General features: G+C 37.0%; 1 protein-coding gene across 1 annotated transcript; it reads left to right on the top strand.

Annotated features, from left to right (window-relative positions):
* The first annotated feature begins 6909 nt into the window (after window positions 1–6909).
* On the top strand, window positions 6910–20154 carry TMPRSS11B (transmembrane serine protease 11B). The gene is made up of 10 exons (XM_042936717.1): window positions 6910–6914; window positions 9844–9959; window positions 13002–13120; window positions 13217–13284; window positions 15588–15748; window positions 16456–16494; window positions 17021–17195; window positions 18307–18566; window positions 19014–19156; window positions 19993–20154. The coding sequence occupies exons 1-10, from the start codon at window positions 6910–6912 to the stop codon at window positions 20152–20154; spliced, it is 1248 nt and encodes a 415-aa protein (XP_042792651.1).
* The last annotated feature ends 1577 nt before the right edge of the window (window positions 20155–21731 follow it).

Consider the following 21731-nt stretch of genomic DNA (forward strand, 5'->3'; position numbering starts at 1 on the left):
CATGGATGGAGCTAAAGGGTATTATGCTAAGCAAAATACATCAGTATATACTATATACACTATATACTTTCACTCATATGTAAAATGTAAGAAACAAAACAAATGAACAAAAAAGAGACCAACAAAAAAAGACTTCTAAAAAAAAGTTCATTTATTTAATTTAGGGAGGAAGGGAAGAGAGAGAGGGAGAGAGAGAATCCCAAGCAGTCTCTGCACTGATAGCTTGATCCCACAAAGTGTGAGATATGATCTGTGCTGAAATCAAGAGTCCAAAGCTTAACCAGCTGAACCACCTGGGTGTCCCCCCCAAAAGATTCTTATATACAGAGAACAACCTAGTGGCTGCCAGAGGGGAAATGGTGGGGTGAGGGGTGAATCAGATAAATGAGATCAATAGCACACTTATTTTTTTTTAAGTTTAATTATTTATTTTGAGAGAGAGAGAGAGCGCACATGAGAATGCACAGAAGGGTTAGAGAGGGGAAGAGAGAGAATCCTAAGCAGGTTCCATAATGTCAGCACAGAGCCTGATGTGGGGCTCAATCTTAGGAATCATGAGATCATGACTTGAGCCAAAATCAAGAGTTGAATGCTTAACCAACTGAGCCACTCAGATGCCCCAAGAGCACACTTATCTTGATGAGCACTGAGTAATGGATAGAATTGTTGAGTCACTATTTTTGTACACCTGAAACTAATATAACACTGTATGTTAATTATACTTCAAAAGAAAAACAGGATAGAGGTTACTTTTGGGGGAGGGTGGGAGGCTAAGGCTGTGATAGGGTACTGGGGAGCGGTTGAGGTGGCAGACAAAGTTCCTTTTTTTAAAAAAAAAATATTTTTAGAGAGAGAGAGAGTGAGAGCGAATGGGGAAGAGGGGCAGAGGGGGAGAGAGAGAGAGAATCCCAAGCAGGCTCCACACTTGGTGCAGAGCCCGACTTGGGGCTCATGACCTGAGCCAAAATCGAGATTTGGTGCTTAACCAACTGAGCCACCCAGGTGCCCCCAAAATTCCATTTCTTAACCGTGACAGTGGATACGTGGATATTTTCCTTACACCAACTAACTCATTAAACTTATTAAGTAATACCGAAAGAAAGAAAGAAAGAAAGAAAGAAAGAAAGAAAAGAAAGAAAAGAAAAAAAGGAAAAGAAAGGAAGAGAGAGAACAACAGGGAAGGAGGCAGGGGAAAGAAAAAAGAAAAATGAAAAGGAAAGGAAAGAAAAGAAAAGAAAAGAAAAGAAAAGAAAAGAAAAAAGAAAGCACCAGCACTGATGATATTATCACTGCATCCTCCTGATACTCACAAGCTGGTCTGGTCTTTTGTCTCTAAAATTATTTCTTGGCCCCCAGAAAGCTGAAGAACAGAGAGTGAAATGCTGCTACAGAACACATCATATATCCATGAGCTTTTACCAGCATAAATCCACAAGTGACTTCATTTCTGCCTTAGAAGGCATCTGACATGCTTCTCCCTTTCAAGTTTCATGTGAGTGGATCTAGCTGGCAAAACCCAAATTGTAGCCAGAATCCTAAATGCAAAGGAGTCTGGGAGATGTCATGTTTAGCTTTCCAATCTCTGCAGCAGAAAAAGGGATCTTAGAATGAGGATGAGCACATCAACCCACTATATTTTACTATAAACTCTTTCCTTTTAACACCTAATAACATTCCAGAATATTGATACACCACTGTATGTTTGTTTAATTTTTTTTTGAGAGAGAGAGACAGACAGAGAGACAGACAGACAGTGGGGAGGGGCAGAGGGAGACGGAGAGGGAGAGGGGGACGGAGAGAGGGAGAGGGAGAGGGGGACGGAGAGAGGGAGAGGGAGAGGGAGAGGGAGAGGGAGAGAGAGAGAGAGAGAGAGAGAGAGAGAGAGAGAGAATCTTAAGCAAGCTCCATGCTCAGCACGGAGCCCGACTTGGAGCTCAATCCCATGGCCCTGGGATCATGACCTGAGCTGAAATCAAGAAGCAGAGGCTTAACCGACTGAGCCACCGAGGTGTCTCGATATGTCATAGTTTATTTAACCGTTTTTCTTCCAATTAATAGTTTCCTTTTTTTTTGCTATTGCAAACTTTTTAATAAATATTTTCATATAATCCTGTTTGATTACCTATGCCAGGATAGAAATCTAGGTGGATACCTAAAAGTGAAACTGCCTGGTTATAGGGGATAAAGGTATAAAATTAAACAGGTTCTCCCTCTAAGGTTGCTGCTTTGATTCTCCTACCGTCAACATATGGGGGCCCATTTCCCCACATGCTTACCAAATCTTAAAATAAAATGTTTGATCTGGGTAGTGCTGTATTATTGTGCTGATGTATATTTACATAATTATTAATGGATGATATTAAGCATTTTTTATATTGTCCATACACATTTCTTCTGTGAATATTCTTTTAAAACCCTATCTACACTTAATACTGAGTTTTTAAAATATTTTATTAGCTTTTAGGAGATCTACATATATTTTGGTTGTTAATCAGTATTTTAAACATATAGTTTATTTACTGAACATCTACTGGATACCAAGCACTCTGATGATCATTATGAAAAATAGAAATACAAGATATAGTCTTTGCCTTTAAGTTCAAGCAGGTTACACTTTCACTGGGGTCATAGGACCATCCACAGGACATATTTAAGTAGAAATCAATACAACATAGATGATTAAATCTAAAATGAGCACTAATGACAGTAAATATTAGAAGCCAGAAAAAAAGAGATCAAAGAGAATAATACTTTACAGGGAAAGCTTCATGAAGGAAGTGGCAATTAAGTTGGACCATGACGCATGAATAAACATTGAATGGGTAGAAATGACAATCCTGAGAGTATTAAACAGCATGAATAAATGCATGGATGTAGGAAAACACTTGCCATTCAAGGAATGGAACTGTCAGAAATGGCTAAAGTAAAGTCAAGTTTTGGGCAAAGTCATTATTAAGGTAATACAATGTCCTGGATATTGTGCCAAGCACTTGGTCTCAGCTGATATAACAAACTTACAGGTATGATATTGTTAGACTGCATTTTTACCTATAAGAAAGCTGAAGCTCAAAAGATTTATACCAATAGCTAGTTACCAGTAGACCTGGCATTGGGATAGAGGTCATGCCCTTTGTTTCACCAAACTACTTTGGAACAACATAAATAAAAAGAAATGATGTTCTAGAGAGCCTTGAATATTAACCAGAGAAATTTATATTTTATCCTGAAAGCAGTTGAAAATTTTGAAGATTTTAAATAGACAAGTGTCATGAATATGTGTTTTAGGAAGATGATTCATGTTAATATCATCATTCAGGTCTCTGTTCAAAAGCCTCCTCTTCAGAGATGCCTTTCCTGACCACCCTAAAGATAGCTGCTACCCTCCGCCCTCCCAACACACACAGCACTCTCTATCCAATTGCCCTGCTTCATTTTCTTTATAACATATATAAATATATTAAATTATGCATTTACTATTTTGAGTGTTTATCTGTTTTTCTCATTAAAGTGTAAGCTCCATGAAGACAGGGACTTTATCATATTCCTTGTTGTATTTCCACTACTAGGAACGATATGTAAACCTCAGGAAGTTTTCAACAAGTATTTATTAAATGAATGAATGAAGTGAATAAATGGTGAAATATATGAAAGATAGTGCCAATAGTCTATATATTTATATCCAAAATATCTTAATGACCTCCTGATTTTTTTGTTTTCATAAGAAGTTGGTGTCACCCAAAAGCCTAATCCATATTCATTTAGTAAAACAACTCTTGACTAGATTAATTCCTATAAACATTTACCAAAATAGGACTGATATTTCTTACACCAAAACCTATCTCCACCTGCAAATCCATTTCTACAAAAGTATGTACACAGTTCCAGAGAGAATTTTTAGATTAAGCATGTTTCAAATAGTAATGCTGTAGTAGAATTTTCATATCAAAAAAAAAAAAAACACAACAAAATAATGTATATTTGTCATTTGTCAGAGACTGCTCTGGTGGATACAGCTGGTTTCACTGAGGAGGAGTTTTCCATGAAAGGAATGGATGGGGTTTGAGTCAGAACACTGATTCATCAAACTGTGGTAGTATTTCCTGGGTGGATCTCTCAGCGACCAATCCAAGTTATGTCTATTCTTTTTCTAAGTATCCAACTCAAAGATAATTTTCACGTCTTCCTTTAAACCACAGATCCATAGCTGTCATCAACACTTGCTAAACGAGTTTCCTTTTAATTGCTTTCTGCTATTGCAACCCAACCCTTAAAACCCCAAGTATCATTGTGGTTAGCACAGTTACTGAGAACCACCGACCAGGACAAAGGAAGTGCAGAAGTTTCCTTTATCTTCATTAACGTCAACAGCCATTATATCAGCACATTATGTACAGGTAAGTAGAGATTTGCTTGCCCAGAATTCTGACATAATTAGAATTAACTGTTTCGCCAATGACTCCCACCCAAGGGTTGCAGTAAAATAACTCACTTTAGAGGGGGTTTGTAATATTTTTCTACAGCATTTTGGATTTTCTGCATGGAGACACTCCTGTCACATACGTGCATTTGTGTCTGGAATCTGTAGTTTTATGTCATGTTTTGGAGAATGCTTCAGAAGGGTGACAGGTAGCTTAACATCCTATGAATGAAAAATGACGGTGTGACTGTTGTAGAGAGGAGGAAACAGAGAGAAAAATTTCCCTTATAAACCAAATATTAAATTGTTATTAATGATGATTATGACTCCTCTGATTTGTTTAATATCTTGTGTTTTCTAAACTGCTTTCATAAATATTGCCTTGATTCTCACAGTACCATTTCTTTATAGGTACACTCTGTAGAATTGCATATAAACCATGTATTTTTATCTGTAAAATGTTCATGAACTAGAATAGAATCATTATGCATAGACATGTGCTATTTATTTTCAAAGTATATAACTAGATAGTTATTATGTTAAGTGAACAGTGATCATCAATGCCATTTTGAAAATACACTTTTAGCTTACAAGACGTTTTCATCAAAATATATGCAAATAGCAAAATGAAGTGGAACTAATTATAAAATATTTAATGTTCAGATAAGTGTAAAATATAAATGCAGGCCTTACACAAATATTTCTCTTAAAATTTGCATCTTGAGTCAAATTTTTAGCCCTCTAAGTACACATACACACACACAAACACACACAATTTACAGTGTCAGTATTCATGTAAAAATGTGATTAGAAAGAGCATACTCACAGAGACAGAATATACTAAGAACATTTTTTGAACTAAAGTAAATAATTTACTTTTGTGCAATTTCTTTATTAAAAATATCATATTATTCATAACCCTGATGTTTTCTTTTAGTCACATCTCTGATTTATCAGTAAAGGAAAGGGTGATCATACACATTTAATAAGTGGAAAGTAAACAGCATAATTATTTTTTTTTAATTATTTTTTTTTTTTTAACGATTATTTATTTTTGAGACAGAGAGAGACAGAGCATGAACGGGGGAGGGGCAGAGAGAGAGGGAGACACAGAATCGGAAGCAGGCTCCAGGCTCTGAGCCATCAGCCCAGAGCCCGACGCGGGGCTCGAACTCACGGACCGTGAGATCGTGACCTGGGCTGAAGTCGGACGCTTAACCGACTGAGCCACCCAGGCGCCCCATAAACAGCATAATTATTAAAAGACATCACTTTTATGCTGGATAGATGTGGATTTTTTTTTTTTTTGATTTTGGTTAGGTTTGGTTTTGTGTTTATAGTGTCCCTTCTTCTTTTTGTACACCTTAACACTTTTGTGAAGTCTTCACCTGAAAGATTTCAAAGGATTATTAATGCATTGTTTACAAGCACTCCTAGTTACTTAGAAAAGTTTCAAACCTTAATTTAGTGGTTAGTTTCAGGCTGAGGCATTAATCTGCCCAGAAGAACTTAAAGGGATTTGGAAACATGGTTGTTTCTGCAGGTGCTTTTGAGGAGACCTTAATCAATTTTGTGGTTGCATTTGGGTGCCTAAACAATGAATAGCCAAGAGGAAGAAAAGAAACACTAGACATGGAAATAAAAACTTCAATGCCATATTATATCAATTTCAATTGTTCTCTTAGGGTTAGTTCTCTAGGACAGAACGGAAAAGGTCTCAGAAGAAAGTGATGTTTTAGATCCTTGCCAAGGTAGCATTGAGAATTCACAGCCAAGAGTTTGTTATTTTTATATTTTTTAATGGCAAGATATAATTGATATTCTGTATCCTCTTATGTATCCTCTATTCAGTAATTCCCCTTATGTGATTTTTCAGAATTTATAGTATGCAGTACCAGAAATATTGGCTGAATAGCTGAGTGGTTTTTCTGCGTGGGAAGTATTTCATTTTTAAGCAGATATTTCATCTGCATCATGGTTCGTAAGATCTTTAGGTTATCAGTTAAAGGTAGCTACAACTGGGAGAAGCATCTGAGCTGGTGACAAGCAATAATCAAAATGGAAAAAGAGGATAGGCAACATAAATATGAAATTCTACAGCATTTTCAATGAAGGGCAACTGGAAATTAGGAAGTGATTTCAGTCCTCCACTTTCAAGCCATAGCGTCTGGATGAATTCTAAGATAGCTTATTTGATCACATTTTAATAGATTTATTTATGTTCTTATAAAAATACCAGTTCTAAAACAGATTGCAAAGATAAAAGAAAAAAATTGCCCAAATCTATATGAAGTCGTGTCCGGAGGTAAAGTTCTAAAAATAAAACTAGACAAAACAAGAAATGTACCAGTATATCCCCAGTTAAGACACTCCTAAGAAAAGTAATTCGTGAGAGTTTATGGGAGACAGAAAAGTAAGGAAAGGGTGTGGAACAAAGATTAGAGAATCAAGCAGTGAGCAAAGTAGTCTTGGTGGAGCCAAATGCCTAGGAGATGAGGTAAGTACTTACCCATCTCTGAAAGGTGGACAAGATTTTGAATTGGACAGTTAAGGAACATATGCTGACAATTTAAAGTCTTTTGAGTGATTTCAAACAATGAGACTGTGAAATTCAGGAAAGCCACGAAACATGGAGATAAATTAGTTGTAGTCAGAATGGAAACAAATGTTTGCCTTGGAAAGAGAAGTGTCGATTCTGTACTATGTTTTATATAACAAGCACTGTAATTTACTAATTCAGTTTCACAGCTTTGTTTGTTCCCTGTTTTCAGATGAATCCTAAATTAACCCCAACTATGGTTCCTCAGTTAACTACTGGTGTGACATCTCCATTTGTGTACTAGAAATTTAAATGTCTCTTAAATTCCAGATACATATCTCTTAGGCTTCATCTGACTCTCTTTTACCTATTCTTTACAAACATAGCTAACTAATTACCAAATTCTGACAAAGATTCTACTGTAAATGTTCTCAAATTCATCACTTTGTTTCTTTTCTTACTACCACAATCCAGAATGCTATCATTCCATTCCCATTGATTATATTAGCCTCTTTGCTCATTGGTCCTCCCCTTTCATTTTTCTCCCTCCTTTAAACTACAGTTATCCAGACTGAAGATTCATCTTCCTAAGCACTGCATGTCCTCATGTTAGTCATTTCCACCAGATAAAATCAAAATCTCTTCTGATTAGCACTGAAGGCCTTCCATAATTTGTAACCCTCTGATCTATTTATCCTTCAGAGTCTCATTGTCCTTGATATCCCTTGGCTTCATTTATATACTATTTCAACAAATATTATCAATAATGTGCTAGACACCACAATATGGCCTGGGTATAAAATAATAACATCATGAATAACAAATAATGACATGGGCCAGATGATAACAAGACCTCGACCAGAGGTGAAAAGACTGCCATGTAAAAATAAAAAATACTCTCAGTGTAGATCCATATTAGGGTGAGCCATGGAAGGCCTCAAGAAAGAGGAGATGACAGAGTTGAGGATAAAGTTTGAGTGGGGGCTCACTGGGTAGGCTTGAGGCAGACATTTTAGGCAGAAGGACCAGAGCGTGCAAGGCCATGGAGGTGTGGAAGAGTCTGGTTGTTTGTGGAACTCTGAGTAGTTTGAAATGGCTGAAACATAGATTAGAAACAGGCTTGGAATGAGATGAGATGGTGGAGGGCTTGTCTTAAGTCAGGGGCACAATTTATATGTGGAAACACGAGGAAAAAGAAGGATGTGGGGTACAGATGAAGAGAAGTTCACAAATGTGATGATGGAGTTGTAAATATTCTCTTCTGATGCTTTTCATTTTCTCAGTGGACTAGGAAGTAAGGTTACCAGCTAAGCTTGAGAATGGGGCAAATGGTGCTGGAGGTTTGAGGTAAAAAGGAGAAGTATGAAGTCATTTTTAAAGAGAGTGGAAAAAACTCCGTAGAGGATGTATTTAAAACAACAACAACAACAACAAACTTGTTCTCCTGGAAGTATCAACCCAATTTATTTTTATCTGAGACCTAATACATCATACATACTCCTCTCCAATGCCGTTTCTAATCTGAAAACTCTCACAATATGTCCAGCTATATTAAAGTTTTCCAGTTTTGCCATGAAGATAGCATACAGTTTAGTAAGAATCTGTATCACTAACAGTGTTAAACTGAAGATTCTCAGACTCTTTTGGGAATTTGAGTTAATTAGATCTGGGGTAGGATACCATAATCTGCATATGTAACAACCACTCTCAGGTGATTTTGATAAAAGCCATCCTCCAACCATACTTGGAGGAGCCTCAATATTTAAGACAAAATCTCAAAACCTTTGTGTGGCAACAAAGTCCTTGTTGTTGCCTCCATATCAGGATTTTCCAGAGAAACAGAAACAAGAGGATATCTCTTTCTGTCTCTATTGCCTCCTCCTCCTCTCTCTCTTTCTCTCCTTTTCTCTATCAATAGATGGTAGATAATAGATCTATACAAATATATAGATACATAAACATAAGATATATCTATGTACCTAAGGTAGCTTCACACAGTTGTAAAGTTAGCACGGCTGGAAACTCAGGCAGGATTTCTATGTCATACTTCCAAGGCAGACTGTTTTTTTCTTCTGATGAAAATCTCAGTTTTATCTCTTATGGCCTTCACCTGATTGAATGAGGCCCACCCACTTGCAGAGGGTAATCTCCTTACAGTCAACTGATTAGAAATGTTTATTTCAGCCACAGAATACTTTCATGGCAACATGTAGACTCATGTTTGACCAAACAACCTGGCATCATAGCCTAGCTAAAATTGACATTTAAAATTAGACATTATACTGTCCAGCTTTATCTTTGGTCAATCCATGACAGTTTGCAGCAAGAAAATTGAATTCCTGGCTAGTAAGCTAGCAAGAAAGATGGACACTGCTCTCACCCAATATAGCACTTCATATTTGCCTGTGTTCTCTGGATATAACAAGGACATAATAAAATAGAATTGTGATCATAATTCAAAAATTATGATAAGCTTTGGCATAAAGAACTTATAAGACATTTCTATTTTCCTCTCTTCTTCCTCCCCAACCTGGCAAGGTCTTCACTAGTTGATACTAACTCTGTCACTACCCCATTGGTCATGGGAGACAACTAGATGCTAAGTATAGATAACTTGACATTATCGTATTCCTGAAAAATAATTTCACAGCACAGATCCAAAGAGGTTTAATTGTAAATTTCTTTCCTTCTTTCTCTTCCTCCCCTTCCTCGTTTTTCTTTCTTTCTTTCTTACTTTTTCCCTTCCCTTTCCTTACCTTCCCTTTCCTGTCCTTTCTTCATATATCTTTTGCTACCCCTATGCCTAAATTGAGCCAATAAGGGTGAGCAAGAGTAAAGATTTGGAGTGTCTGTGACTTTTTTTTTTTTTGATATCCTTTACTTGCAGACCAGTCACAGCTTCCCGTCCATCTTTGCCACTATGGATGATTGCACTGATTGTGTTCGGAGTGTTGGCAATCCTGGGAATAACCATTGGTCTCCTGGTTCATTTTCTGGCAGTAGGTTGGTAAAGAACACATTTTTATTTATTTCAGTTTGTTGTAAACTTTATTTACATTTCTACCAAAGACAAAGAGATAATTGCAAATAATAAATTATCTGTCTTCCTTTATTTTTTTAAAAGTTTATTTTATTTATTTTGAGAGAGCATAAGCAGGGGAAGGGGAGAGAGAGAGAGGGAGAGACAGAATCCCAAGCAGGCTCTGTGCTGTCAGCACAGAGCCCCAAGCGGGGCTCTATCTCACGAGCCATGAGATCATGACCGAGCCAAATTCAAGAGTCAGACACTTAACCAACTGAGCCACACAGGCACCCCTCTATGTTCCTTTAAAATGGCCATCAGTGACCCAAGATCCCAGAAAGAAGCATTTGCCAAGCTCCCTATTGCAGACATCTTTTGTATATACACAAGTAAAAGAATATATATGATACAGCGACATGAATACACAGATAGACAGTTGATAGGCAGAAAAAGTAATCTACCAAGTTGGTATTAATATGTGTTACCTTGTAATTAAAATACTAAGACAAGAAAGACAAGAAAATCAGCATATGCTTACACTGCTCATTTTTCTCCCAACTTCCCAGTAGTTTGTTAGCAATATTATTCTTTTTATATTCTCAACCTTTATAATACTTCATTTGCAATCATAATTACTAGATGTTTTCTAAAGAATACTATGGGAAGTGATTCTAGGGGTGGGACATAGGGAGTTTGCAGCTTATATTTTGATTCATCATCTCAAACATTCTCTTATGCAATCTGTTATTTTAACTCCATGGAACACTTGTCTTCAGTTTTTAACACAAGAAGCTGGGGTAGCCCTGAGGAAAGCTCCTTAATATACAGACTCTCTGAACTATAATATAGTGATCCTGACGTCTCTCCTTTGTTCATCCCAACTCACCTCCAGAAGGTTGCCTTAACCGGGAGATTAGAGCACATATAATAAAAATGGCACATTACTATGGATTCACATTTATTTTCACTGCTGTCATTCTGCAGGGTCAAAATAGGACCTTTGGAAATATTCCTTGTCTTTCTTCCAGGCCCTGAAGTCTCATTACAGTAATAACAGAGTCATTGAGAATTTAGAAAAATCCTCAATGAACTCAGCTTGTGAGGAGATGTATCTCTGATATGTATCATTTTTCAGCCTAGTTTATATTTCACATTTGGGGGAATATTTGCTTCATAGTTTTTAGCCTGGAGTTGTGTCTTTCTTTTGCTTCCTTGGAAATGAGCCCTTTACCCTTGTCTTTGGGTGTTTTTATAAGTTAGAGGAAGGAGAACATAAAAGAAATGCCTTAACTCTGTCAGATTTAAATAGAAGTGTTCTCATAATTTATGCTTAAAATATTATCGCACTTCAAAACACTGCACAAAACCAAAACCAAAAATGTGTGTATGTTTGTATGTGTGTGTTACATGTAAGTTGTAAGTTTTCTTTATAGAAATAACTTCTAAGTAATCAAGTCATGAAAAAGTCATAAAACAATTTCTTTCTGTCCCTTATCCATCTCAATTCATATTGGCATTTGAACCACTTATAGAAATGGGAATATCAATCATAAGGTGCAGATGTGCCTTATGGATATCTCATCCCTAAGGGTTGTTTTCATTTCATCAGGTACCAACAGATCTCAGTGACTGATTTCACAGTGACCTCAGCATAGTGAGCCATCTCTGTGGCTGAATGCTGTGTGGAATTAAATTAATACTCAATTCCTTGTTTTAGGGTATGGTTTCTTAGTCTTAATGTCTTAGACATTAAATGTTTAGTTTATGCACTGGCTCTTGGAAAAGTGTTCCATGCAGTTGTAATAAAAAGTTTGTATCTTGTCAATTTATTAGTCTACACTGAGGAATATTCATGGCAGCCTAATTATCATAGTAGGTAGAAATATTTAGGAATCTAAATAAAGAACTGAAAGATACACTATGAACACTGAATTATAAAAAAAGAAAGTTGAATAGTTTAAAGATCTATGTTTTACTACTTATGTTAAAATCTAATAAGCTACCATTGCAAAATTCGGTCTCTATAGTAAAAGATCCATGATCCCCAGACAAACTAACTATAATTAGCAGTGTTGGTTCACAAATTATTATTCATAAACAACCCATTTTCAGCATTTTGTTTAGACATTTCTGGCTTCTTTTTTTATCACACTTCTCACTGTAAAATATTTTCACCACTTATAATAGAAAGTCATATTTCATTTTAATTATGGTGCTTTCCTTCTCTGCATTTGTATAGAACCTGCAATTAGATGATTAATGTTTTTCATTATATCCTTATTAGTACCTTGTGTAATGATTTCAACCATATTGAGCCTGTCACTTCCATCACATAGTCTTCAAAAGCAATGATCATATTGCACAATAGTATTAATATTTATTCAGTGCTTACTATACGCTAGGTGTTGTTATATAGCATCTAGAATATTTCTAAGTGGTTAGTATCTATCACATATTAGAGGTAAGATATATCACACGTCTTACCTCTGATAGGCATCTTAGTATCTATGAGAATTTAAGGAAATAAAATGGATTAGGTGTAGTCTTTGTACTCAAATCGAATTTTTGTTGATTCTTGGCTTTTAGTATCCATATGATATTAGTCAAGTTACTGAATATCTCAACACTACATTTTTCCAGAAAAAAAAGGGGTATACTTCATATGTTCTTTTATAAAGTATCTTCTCATGGTACATACTTAATAAATGGTAACTATTTTTACTCATAGTTTAATAATTATACGACAGAAATCTCACTTACAGTATATAGTTCTATCTGTCTCAATCAAGATATTACTCTTCTTGCTGACTTTTGTCTATATCTATATATGCTGCATTATTGGTCCCGTAAACACTTTTCACAATGCCCAGGATATCTAACCGGCTGTGCCAGAAAGATTCACAGGCTTTATCAATGTCTAATATGAACACAATATTTACTAGTTGATATTACTATGTAATTTGTATCTGCATTTGAAATCCATTTCACCTAAATAATTCTTGGATGATGTTTTTATCTCACAGAAAACACGACTTACTATTATCAAGGTAGCTTCGAAGTGCTGGATATCCCATACAACAGAAATTATCAAAGAGAGACATCACCAGAAAATAACTATCTTAGCAAAATTCTTGAGACTAAGGTAAACTGGTATTTTCCTATATTTATTTCATTGTTAGTTCTCTGAAATACAAATATATTATTGGAATATGACGTTTGATTCTGTTCTCTTTAACAGATGGTTGATGCATTTCAAAGTTCTAGCATTTACAGACAATATATCAATTCTCAAGTCATCACACTGGTGTAAGTAACTAATAATAGCAGTTAGAAAAGAGATCAACTCATTCATACATACATATTTCAAGCACCTCTGTGAAATGTCACAGTCATTAGCCAATAAGTTACTAATACAGTATTATCATAAGTTAAATGCCAGACTAATTGTTCAATATAAAACCAAAGCAAAGATGGGGCTATCTAGTTTTATCCACTAGATCTATTGAGAATTTGTTATTCATATAATGCGTTAAATTATAATTGCCTCATCACTCAAGCTTCTTAAGTTTTTATGTCTAGCAAATAGTAGGTGATCCCTTAGACCAATGTTTGATAGTCTAAAATTTTTATTTAGTAGTTGTATAAATACAGACCCTGTTTTCTCATGTCTTTCTTTTTCCTTTTTTGGTCTTATGTAAATCTATTTAATGACTCATGTCCTTCTACTTGCAAATCAGCCAGACACCTTGTGGAAATACCCTGGAGTTCTTTTAGGGTAGAAAAGAGCATATCTACATCAGGCTTTGATGTCAAGGAAGTCCTTGTAGTCACCATAACAAGAAGTAAAATAGCTATCGTATGTGGGTTTAGAGTAGCAGGTAATAGCAGAGGAAGGCCTAGAACAGAAGTTAGGCAACTTGATCCCAGTCTTTACCACTTAGTAATCCCAGAGTCATTAAATCACTTTGACTCTATTTACCTCTCTGTGAAATACTGTCATAGCACCTTCGCTGCCTCTCTCATGTAAATGCACTTAGGGTCAAAGAAGGTAATGTGTATGGAAAGATTTGTAAATAAACACATTTCCAGTGAAGGCAATTATTGCTTTTACCTTCATCAGTGTCACCAGCTATGCCTGCTCCTGGAATTCATGGGACTCCTGGAATTGCAGAACACATCAAGATCTCCACTACAATTAACCTTGAGAGATGATTTTAGTATTGGAAAGAGATGGGAGCTAAAATTGAAGGGCCCAGGTATCTTTCAGAGAAGTCTGCAACCACTGCAATCACTTCCAAAGGAAGCGATGGAGAGGCTACAGGACAGACGTTTTCATTTTGACACCCCTTTCTATGATAATCAAACCTGCATGAGCTGAGTGCTTCCTAGCACTGATTACTGATTTATATGCCAAAAGGTTAATCATCTGTCAGGGAGAGCCAAAGCATAAAAATGCCACTTTGGACACTATCCTCAAAGCTGTTTGACAATTCCTACATGTCCACCCGTCACCTTCTTGGGTTGCTTACCCCTATCTGAATTCCAAACAAATCTTCCCTGAATGACATGGTCAGGTTCATCTTCCTCAAGCACAGTTTTATTCAACAACTTCTCTTTACTTCTATCTCTTGGCTCACATTAAAAGTCCTCCTCCATCTGAGCCCAATCTCTTAGACACTGCTGTCTCTGTGACCTGGCACAGGGAGACAAAACAGTGTAAAGACTCTGGGTTATAGAGTCAGTTGTACTGAATCTGATTTGAGTTTAGTAGCTGTATAATCTTGAGCCTATTAGGTAACCTGTCAGAGCCTCCGTTTTTCCTTGTCTACAAAATGAAGACAATGACACCCATGCTGCAGGCTTGTTGTGAAGTCTAAGTGTGACAATAAATGTGAAAATAAGTACCTAGAACACAGCAGATCCCCAGTAAATGCAAATTAATTATCGCTAGCCAGTTATTCTGGAGTGTTACTCTTCTCTACCTGATGAAATTGTCTGCTTGATGTTGAAGTAGTGATAAAAACACTTTAAATCCCAGTGTGTATGCCACCTCTTTCATGAAAATTACTCTAATTCTTTAAATAAAAAATAACTTATCCTTCCTCTATTTGCAGATAAGACAAAATAAATATTATCCCTTCTGCCTCATTTATTGTAGTCATTTGTATACATGTCTAATTTCCTAGAAATCTGGAAATTCTTGGAGGGTAGGTGCCATGTCTTAGTCACGCTTGCATCACCGACTAGCACCCATTCCAGTCACTTGTCTATAGCAGTTGCCCAATAAATGATTGATGAATACATGAATAAGCGAGCCCAGTTCTCACATGATATTTCCACCCTGTGCCGCAGGCCTTTCCTACTTTTCAGATTTGTAGAACTACTTGTCCTCTAAGATGAATGCTGTAGCTGCTTGCATACTGTCACCACGTAAATGTAGGCAGATGGATGATCCTGTGATTAACCAAAAGTGAAGGTACTGCACAAACCCATAAAAAGACAGAAGATACAAAAATATGAAAGATCAGGGAATGAGGAAGGAAATGCTATTTTCTTAGCAACATAAGAAATATGCTTATCTTGTTGAAACATACTTATCTTGCTTCCAGTCCTCATAACAACAGTCTAACTGCACATATATGGCTGATATTCAAGGCTCCCAGATCAATGAAGGAAAACACCAGAAGAAGAATTGAAAGTGTCTTACATCAGATGCTGAGAAACCACGCAGGCTCTCTGACTACAGATCCTAATTCTCTTAGGCTCAAGGGTAAGCTTATGAATTAAATAGGAGCAGTGTTATTTCATCTTTTTATTTCTAACATATATCACAAGTACCAGGAACAAAGCCGATCCTGAATTTTTTAAATGAATAGACCATTATTTTATTTCAGAGAAATAATTTGTATTCTTCATTACTAAAAACATTATAATCAAATCATAATAATACCACACTTTAAAGCACTTCTGGGAGAAAAGCTGCTTCTGATTATAAAGCAAATAGTAAGACTTTGAACAGTCCTTATAAGTAACAGTGTGTCTTGTATATATTTTCATGATCTCCTATAAACTTCAAAAATATCAAACAATCTGCCATTACAAGACAGGTCAGTTTTTAAGTTATTTTTGTCTACTGACAGGAATCAGTTTCACTTGTGGGTCTTTTTGATCTTCTAAGAAAAGATACTGACCGTTTTCCACCTTAGATGATAAAGATTATATTCCAATTAAATAAAAATGAAGTCTCTCATTTGGAGCTATGGAAGTGGTATTTCCATATCATACATTTGCATATAGTAAAAGAACAATTCAAATAAACCAATATTCTCTCCTTTCTACTAACATTTTCTCCTGAGATTCAAAATTATTTCTGACCTCCTCTCTGCTGAACCTAGCTAGCATCTTACTCCATTGTCTCCAAGGTCAATGGCTTATGCTAGGTATTATATTTACCATGAGCTTTTTGTTCTATTTCAGAAATCAGTAAGGTTGATGCTGAAAAGATTATCAACAACCGTAAGTTCAGATCTTCTTAATTCAATGTGTGAGATGATCTAAGACATAACAGTCAAGATTTGTTACTGTTGGCTAGTTACAATTCTAACTAGGTACCTTACATACAACTCATTTAATCCTCACAATAATCCTAAAGATAGATATTATTTATTATCATTCCATGTTAGAGTTGGGGAAACTGAAGCACAAAGAAGTGAAATAATTTGCCTAAATTCAACCAGCTTGTGAATGGTGTGGTCAGAATTCAAACCAGGGAGTCTGGTTGCAGAGCCCATGGACTTAACTGTGACTTTATCTGCCTCCCAGAGCTCTCATATTCTCCAGGTGCTGAGGTATCTTGGAGATACTGTGCTGGGTATGGAGGTGATCTAGGGGTTGCTAGTGATTCCTTTGCAGATTACATCCTGTTCTCTTCAGTGCAAGATATTGTCAGATAGAACCATACAAGAATAACTCAGCTCAGTTTCTGCTTTATAATCAAACAAGTGTCTTCCTACTCTCAATGGAACAAAACTGACTCTGACAGGGTGTGGGACACGAGCAAGGATGTCAGCTACGTATGATAGAATCAAAGGAGGTTCCAATGCTCAGAAGGGAGAATGGCCTTGGCAAGCAACTCTCAAAAAGAATGGCCGACACTACTGCGGGGCATCTTTGATCAGTGAAAGACACCTGGTGACTGCAGCTCACTGCTTTCAAAAGTAAGTTCATCATGTTGCTCAAGGATAGGGAGACCAAAGACTGGAACTGGGCCAGTTCACACTTGTTATCTCAGTTAATTATCAATAGCTCTCTTCTCAAGTGTCCTGGTTTGGAAAACAAATTATATGGGAAGCCAATCTAAGATTTTCCTGCATTACCTGTAAGAATGGGAAGAGTCATTCATTCTTGATATGGCATTTTTTTCTCACATGATTCTTATCTCTCATCACTTTATACTGCAGACATCCTTAACTACTCATAGTTGCTAAAACACATCATCCTGTTTCATAGCTTCCTCACCTTCTGCACATACCATCCCCTTCTCATTTTTTAGGCAACTCTGACCCAGCTCTATGGTCTCATCCAAAATGCTACTTTCCTTAAGAAATATCTGAATACTACTTGGCAATGAGAAAGAATGATATATGGCCTTTTGTGGCAACACGGATGGAACTGGAGAGTGTTATGCTAAGTGAAATAAGTCATACAGAGAAAGAGAGATACCATATGTTTTCACTCTTATGTGGATCCTGAGAAACTTAAGAGTAGACCATGGGGGAGGGGAAGGGGAAAAAAAGATAGGGAGGGAGCCAAACCGTAAGAGACTCTTAAAAACTGAGAATAAACAAGGGTTGATGGGGGGTGGGAGGGAGGGGAAAATGGATGATGGGCATTGAGGAGGGCACCTGTTGGGATGAGCACTGGGTGTTGTATGGAAACCAATTTGACAATAATTTTCATATAAAAAAAAGAAATATCTGTTCCCTAGAGCATGCAGATTTAAGTCCACCTGTTTTCTTGTCCCACTAATTATACACAAATCACTTAAGCAATTAGAACTGTCTGTGTTTATGCCCATCCTTCGTTATATTTAAGTTTCTGGAAGGTATGGCTATTAATTTTTATTTCTATATCCCCACTGCTTTACACAGTATATGGTATAGCGAGGGACTCAAACAGTTTTTTAATTTATGAAAAAAATCAGATTGTATCACTGCTAATGAGCTATGGCACAAGGGAATATTAATGTCATTAAAAAGTACAGTAGATGAAGGCCATGTTTCTACTATTTTGAAATAAATACAAAATATATAATTTTTGCTCTTTCAGGACAAACAATCCAAAAAACTATACTGTCAGCTTTGGCACCAGAGTAAATCCCCCCTATATGCAACATCATATTCAACAAATTATAGTTCATGAAGACTACATCCCGGGTGAACATCATGATGATATTGCAATTATACAGCTCACCAAAAAAGTCTTATTCAAGAATGATGTACATCGAGTTTGTCTTCCTGAAGCCACACAGGTTTTTCCACCAGGTGAAGGAGTTGTTGTTACAGGATGGGGAGCACTTTCATATAATGGTAAGTCCAGTGAAAATTTAACAGTGTGTCAGTACAAAAGCACGAAAAATGGTGGGCTAGGCACAGAGTCAAAGGCATCATTTACTTCAGGATGCCTACTTCTCCCAGGCAATATCTCAGGAAATGATGCGTATGGACTTATGGCTTTGCAAATTGCCTTGGTGTGGAATGTTCTGTGGAGACCAATTGATTGTAGAAATTCCCTAGCCTGGAGAAACTAACTGAGAAAGTTCTGGTTCAAAGATATAAGAAGAGAGATAAGGACATAGAAAGGCAGTATTTAAAAGATTTCAAATGATTCTTTGAAGATGTCCTTTCCATTGGTTCAGGTGAAGGAAATGAGTAGGCAAGAGTCAAATACAGGTTTTATGCACAGAGGACAAAGCAAGTTTTCCATCCTGCTCTGTTTTAGAACGGGTCTTTTACAAATTTGTATACTTCCTTTAGGTAAATACCCAGAGGTACTTCAGAAAGCATCTGTGAAGATTATTGACACAAATACCTGTAATGCTCAGGAAGGATATTATGGTATGGTATTGGACACAATGCTATGCGCTGGGTACTTGGAAGGAAATATCGATGCCTGCCAGGTAAGTCTGGACACTAGTCACATTGACCATCAGTTACAAATAACTGCTATTATTTTATGAATGTCATCAATACAAAGACAATTTCTATGCTTCAGTTAATTTGCATTTTGACAATCCTGTTAAACTCTTCCAGCTAAAGTAATTCTCCACTACATGAAATATATGTTTATAAGTGTTTAACAAACACTTAAGTTGGACTTACTCTGAGCCCAGCACTGATTGCAGTTTTTTACAAATAATTCATTTAATCCTCATACAACATTGTGATGTGGGTACTATCATTATCACTTTATAGATGAGAAAACCGAGGCAGAGGAAGGTAAAGTGATTGGCACAAGATCACACAGGTAGTAACTGGGAGAGCTGGCATATAAACCAAAGTAGTCTAGGATCACAGTCCATAATCTTAATCACATTTCAATAAAAGATCAGTCTCAGAAAATTTTAATCTACTTCCAGCCTATTTCTCTTTCCTTCTTAGCCTCCTCATGGCTAGGGTTCTGGCTACTTTTCTCAGATATAAAGCCCTGTTTTCTAAGTACATCTATAATATTTGCTTCCCAAAAGCTTTCTCTTAGAACTAGCTAACTAGTTTCTCATAGAACTAGATAACTTATCAGCTCATGCCTGCAAGGTTCAGGTCAACACCAAAGAGTCCCAGAGAATATAATCTGGCCAAAAGTGAGGTTAAGGGTGATGCAGGGATTTACACCATACATTTTCCTATGGTCTGTATGAAGGATGAGTCACAAACTTTATCTGGGCTTATCACTTAGTGTAAGTAAAGTATCTGGAAGTTAATTCTCATAATGATAAATATTATTTGTCTTATTTAGGGTGATTCTGGAGGACCACTAGTTCATCCTAATTCTCGAAATATTTGGTACCTTGTTGGAATAGTGAGCTGGGGAGAAGAATGTGGTAAAATCAATAAGCCAGGTGTCTACATGCGAGTGACTGCCTACCGCAACTGGATTGCCTCCAAGACTGGTATCTAAGAGAAAAGCATCTTGTAGCAACTATCTGAAGTCATTTTCACCTAAAGTTACTCCCAACCTTAGTTAACATGCATTTTAAATTAGTGTGTACGGTGGCTGTTTTGAAAGAACTGTGGTCCTGAGGGAGTATTTATGAACTTTAATTTTAAGGAACTTACAAAACAACAAATCTAATGTTTAGTCCAGAAAGGCCTAAGCAAAGAAAATGCTCCTATCAAAAAAAGGACTATTCCTATTTTACTATTTCATGAACCCACATCATGGCTATCTCACCATAGAATAAAGCTCTTGGTTTTAGTCATTCAGACTTTTTTCAATTATGAATATATATCCTCCCAACTCAGTGGCAGCGCTGTGAGAAAGTGGAACCAACCCTTTCTGAGGGCTGGGTTGGAACATGCTCTATCTGCCTTCATGTCGTAGATTTTGAGGAAAGGGTATGTTTGTGAACTGACTCTGGTCAGAATTTAGGCACTGACTTAGAGTCTCTCATTTGAACAGGGGTCTTGATCAGCTCTTAAAATCACTGGGAAATAACTTCACTGTCAGTAAAACTAGGCAAAATACATTTTAGACCTATAGAGACCATGTACACTAATTCTTCAGTGTTGATACAGGTTTTTGTGGAAATTCCTCACTTGCAACACATATAAAAATAAGTAGCTATGAACCATGAAATGTACAATGTATTTTAATAAAAACAAATTTAAAATCAGACTATCTTTGCTCAATGACAAGTTCTTTCTTTCTCTCTTTCTCTCTTTCTCTCTTTCTCTCTTTCTCTCTTTCTTTCTTTCGTGTGTGTGTTTTTCTTTGGTTTGGTTTTATTCTTTCAAAAAAAATTTTTTTTAAGTTTACGTATTGTTGACAGAGACAGAGTGCAACCACGAGCTGGGGAGTGGCAGAGAGAGAGGGAGACACAGAATCCGAAGTAGGATCCAGGCTCCAAGCTGTCAGCACAGAGCCTGATGTGGGGCTCAAACTCATGAACTGTGAGATCATGACCTAGGCTGAAGTCAGATGCTCAACTGACTGAGCCACCCAGATGCCTCTTGTTTGGTTTTATTCTTAAAAAGGTCTTTTGTAGGTGGCTTTTCTTCTTTCTCTGTTATTATTTTCACTTGGTCCTTGGCTTGGGAAAAAGCTATACAGTAGTTAAAAAGCTACCTCCAGGCTGCAGGGAGAGGCTCAGGCAGGCCAGCGGGGATGCAACAGGTGGGTCCCTCATTACTAGATGCAAGAGGCTCTCAGTCATGCCTGAGGATGAGGCCGGCCAACCCAGGGTTGAGGCCTGCCTGCCTGCCTGAGAAGTTTGGTCAGGTGGTTTCTCATCTTCTGGGTGAGCTTCAGTTAACCGCCTAGGAAATGGTTCTCTAGGAAGCCACTGAGTTGGGAGTATGTGTAGGAGAGCCCAGGGCTTGCAAATCCACTGAGGACTAGGCCAGGCTCTTCTCCAGGTCCAAGACAGGTTCCATGGCCTGCAGGCTGCCCCCTCACCCCCCACTTATCTCTGGATGGCTTCTGGACCTCCAGGAAGAAAGCTTGTTTGCCTCCCTGTTTTTGCATCTTTGAGAGAT

The sequence above is a fragment of the Panthera leo genome, chromosome B1 (genome assembly GCF_018350215.1).
Source record: "Panthera leo isolate Ple1 chromosome B1, P.leo_Ple1_pat1.1, whole genome shotgun sequence".
In the NCBI taxonomy this organism is placed as follows: Eukaryota; Metazoa; Chordata; class Mammalia; order Carnivora; family Felidae; genus Panthera; species Panthera leo.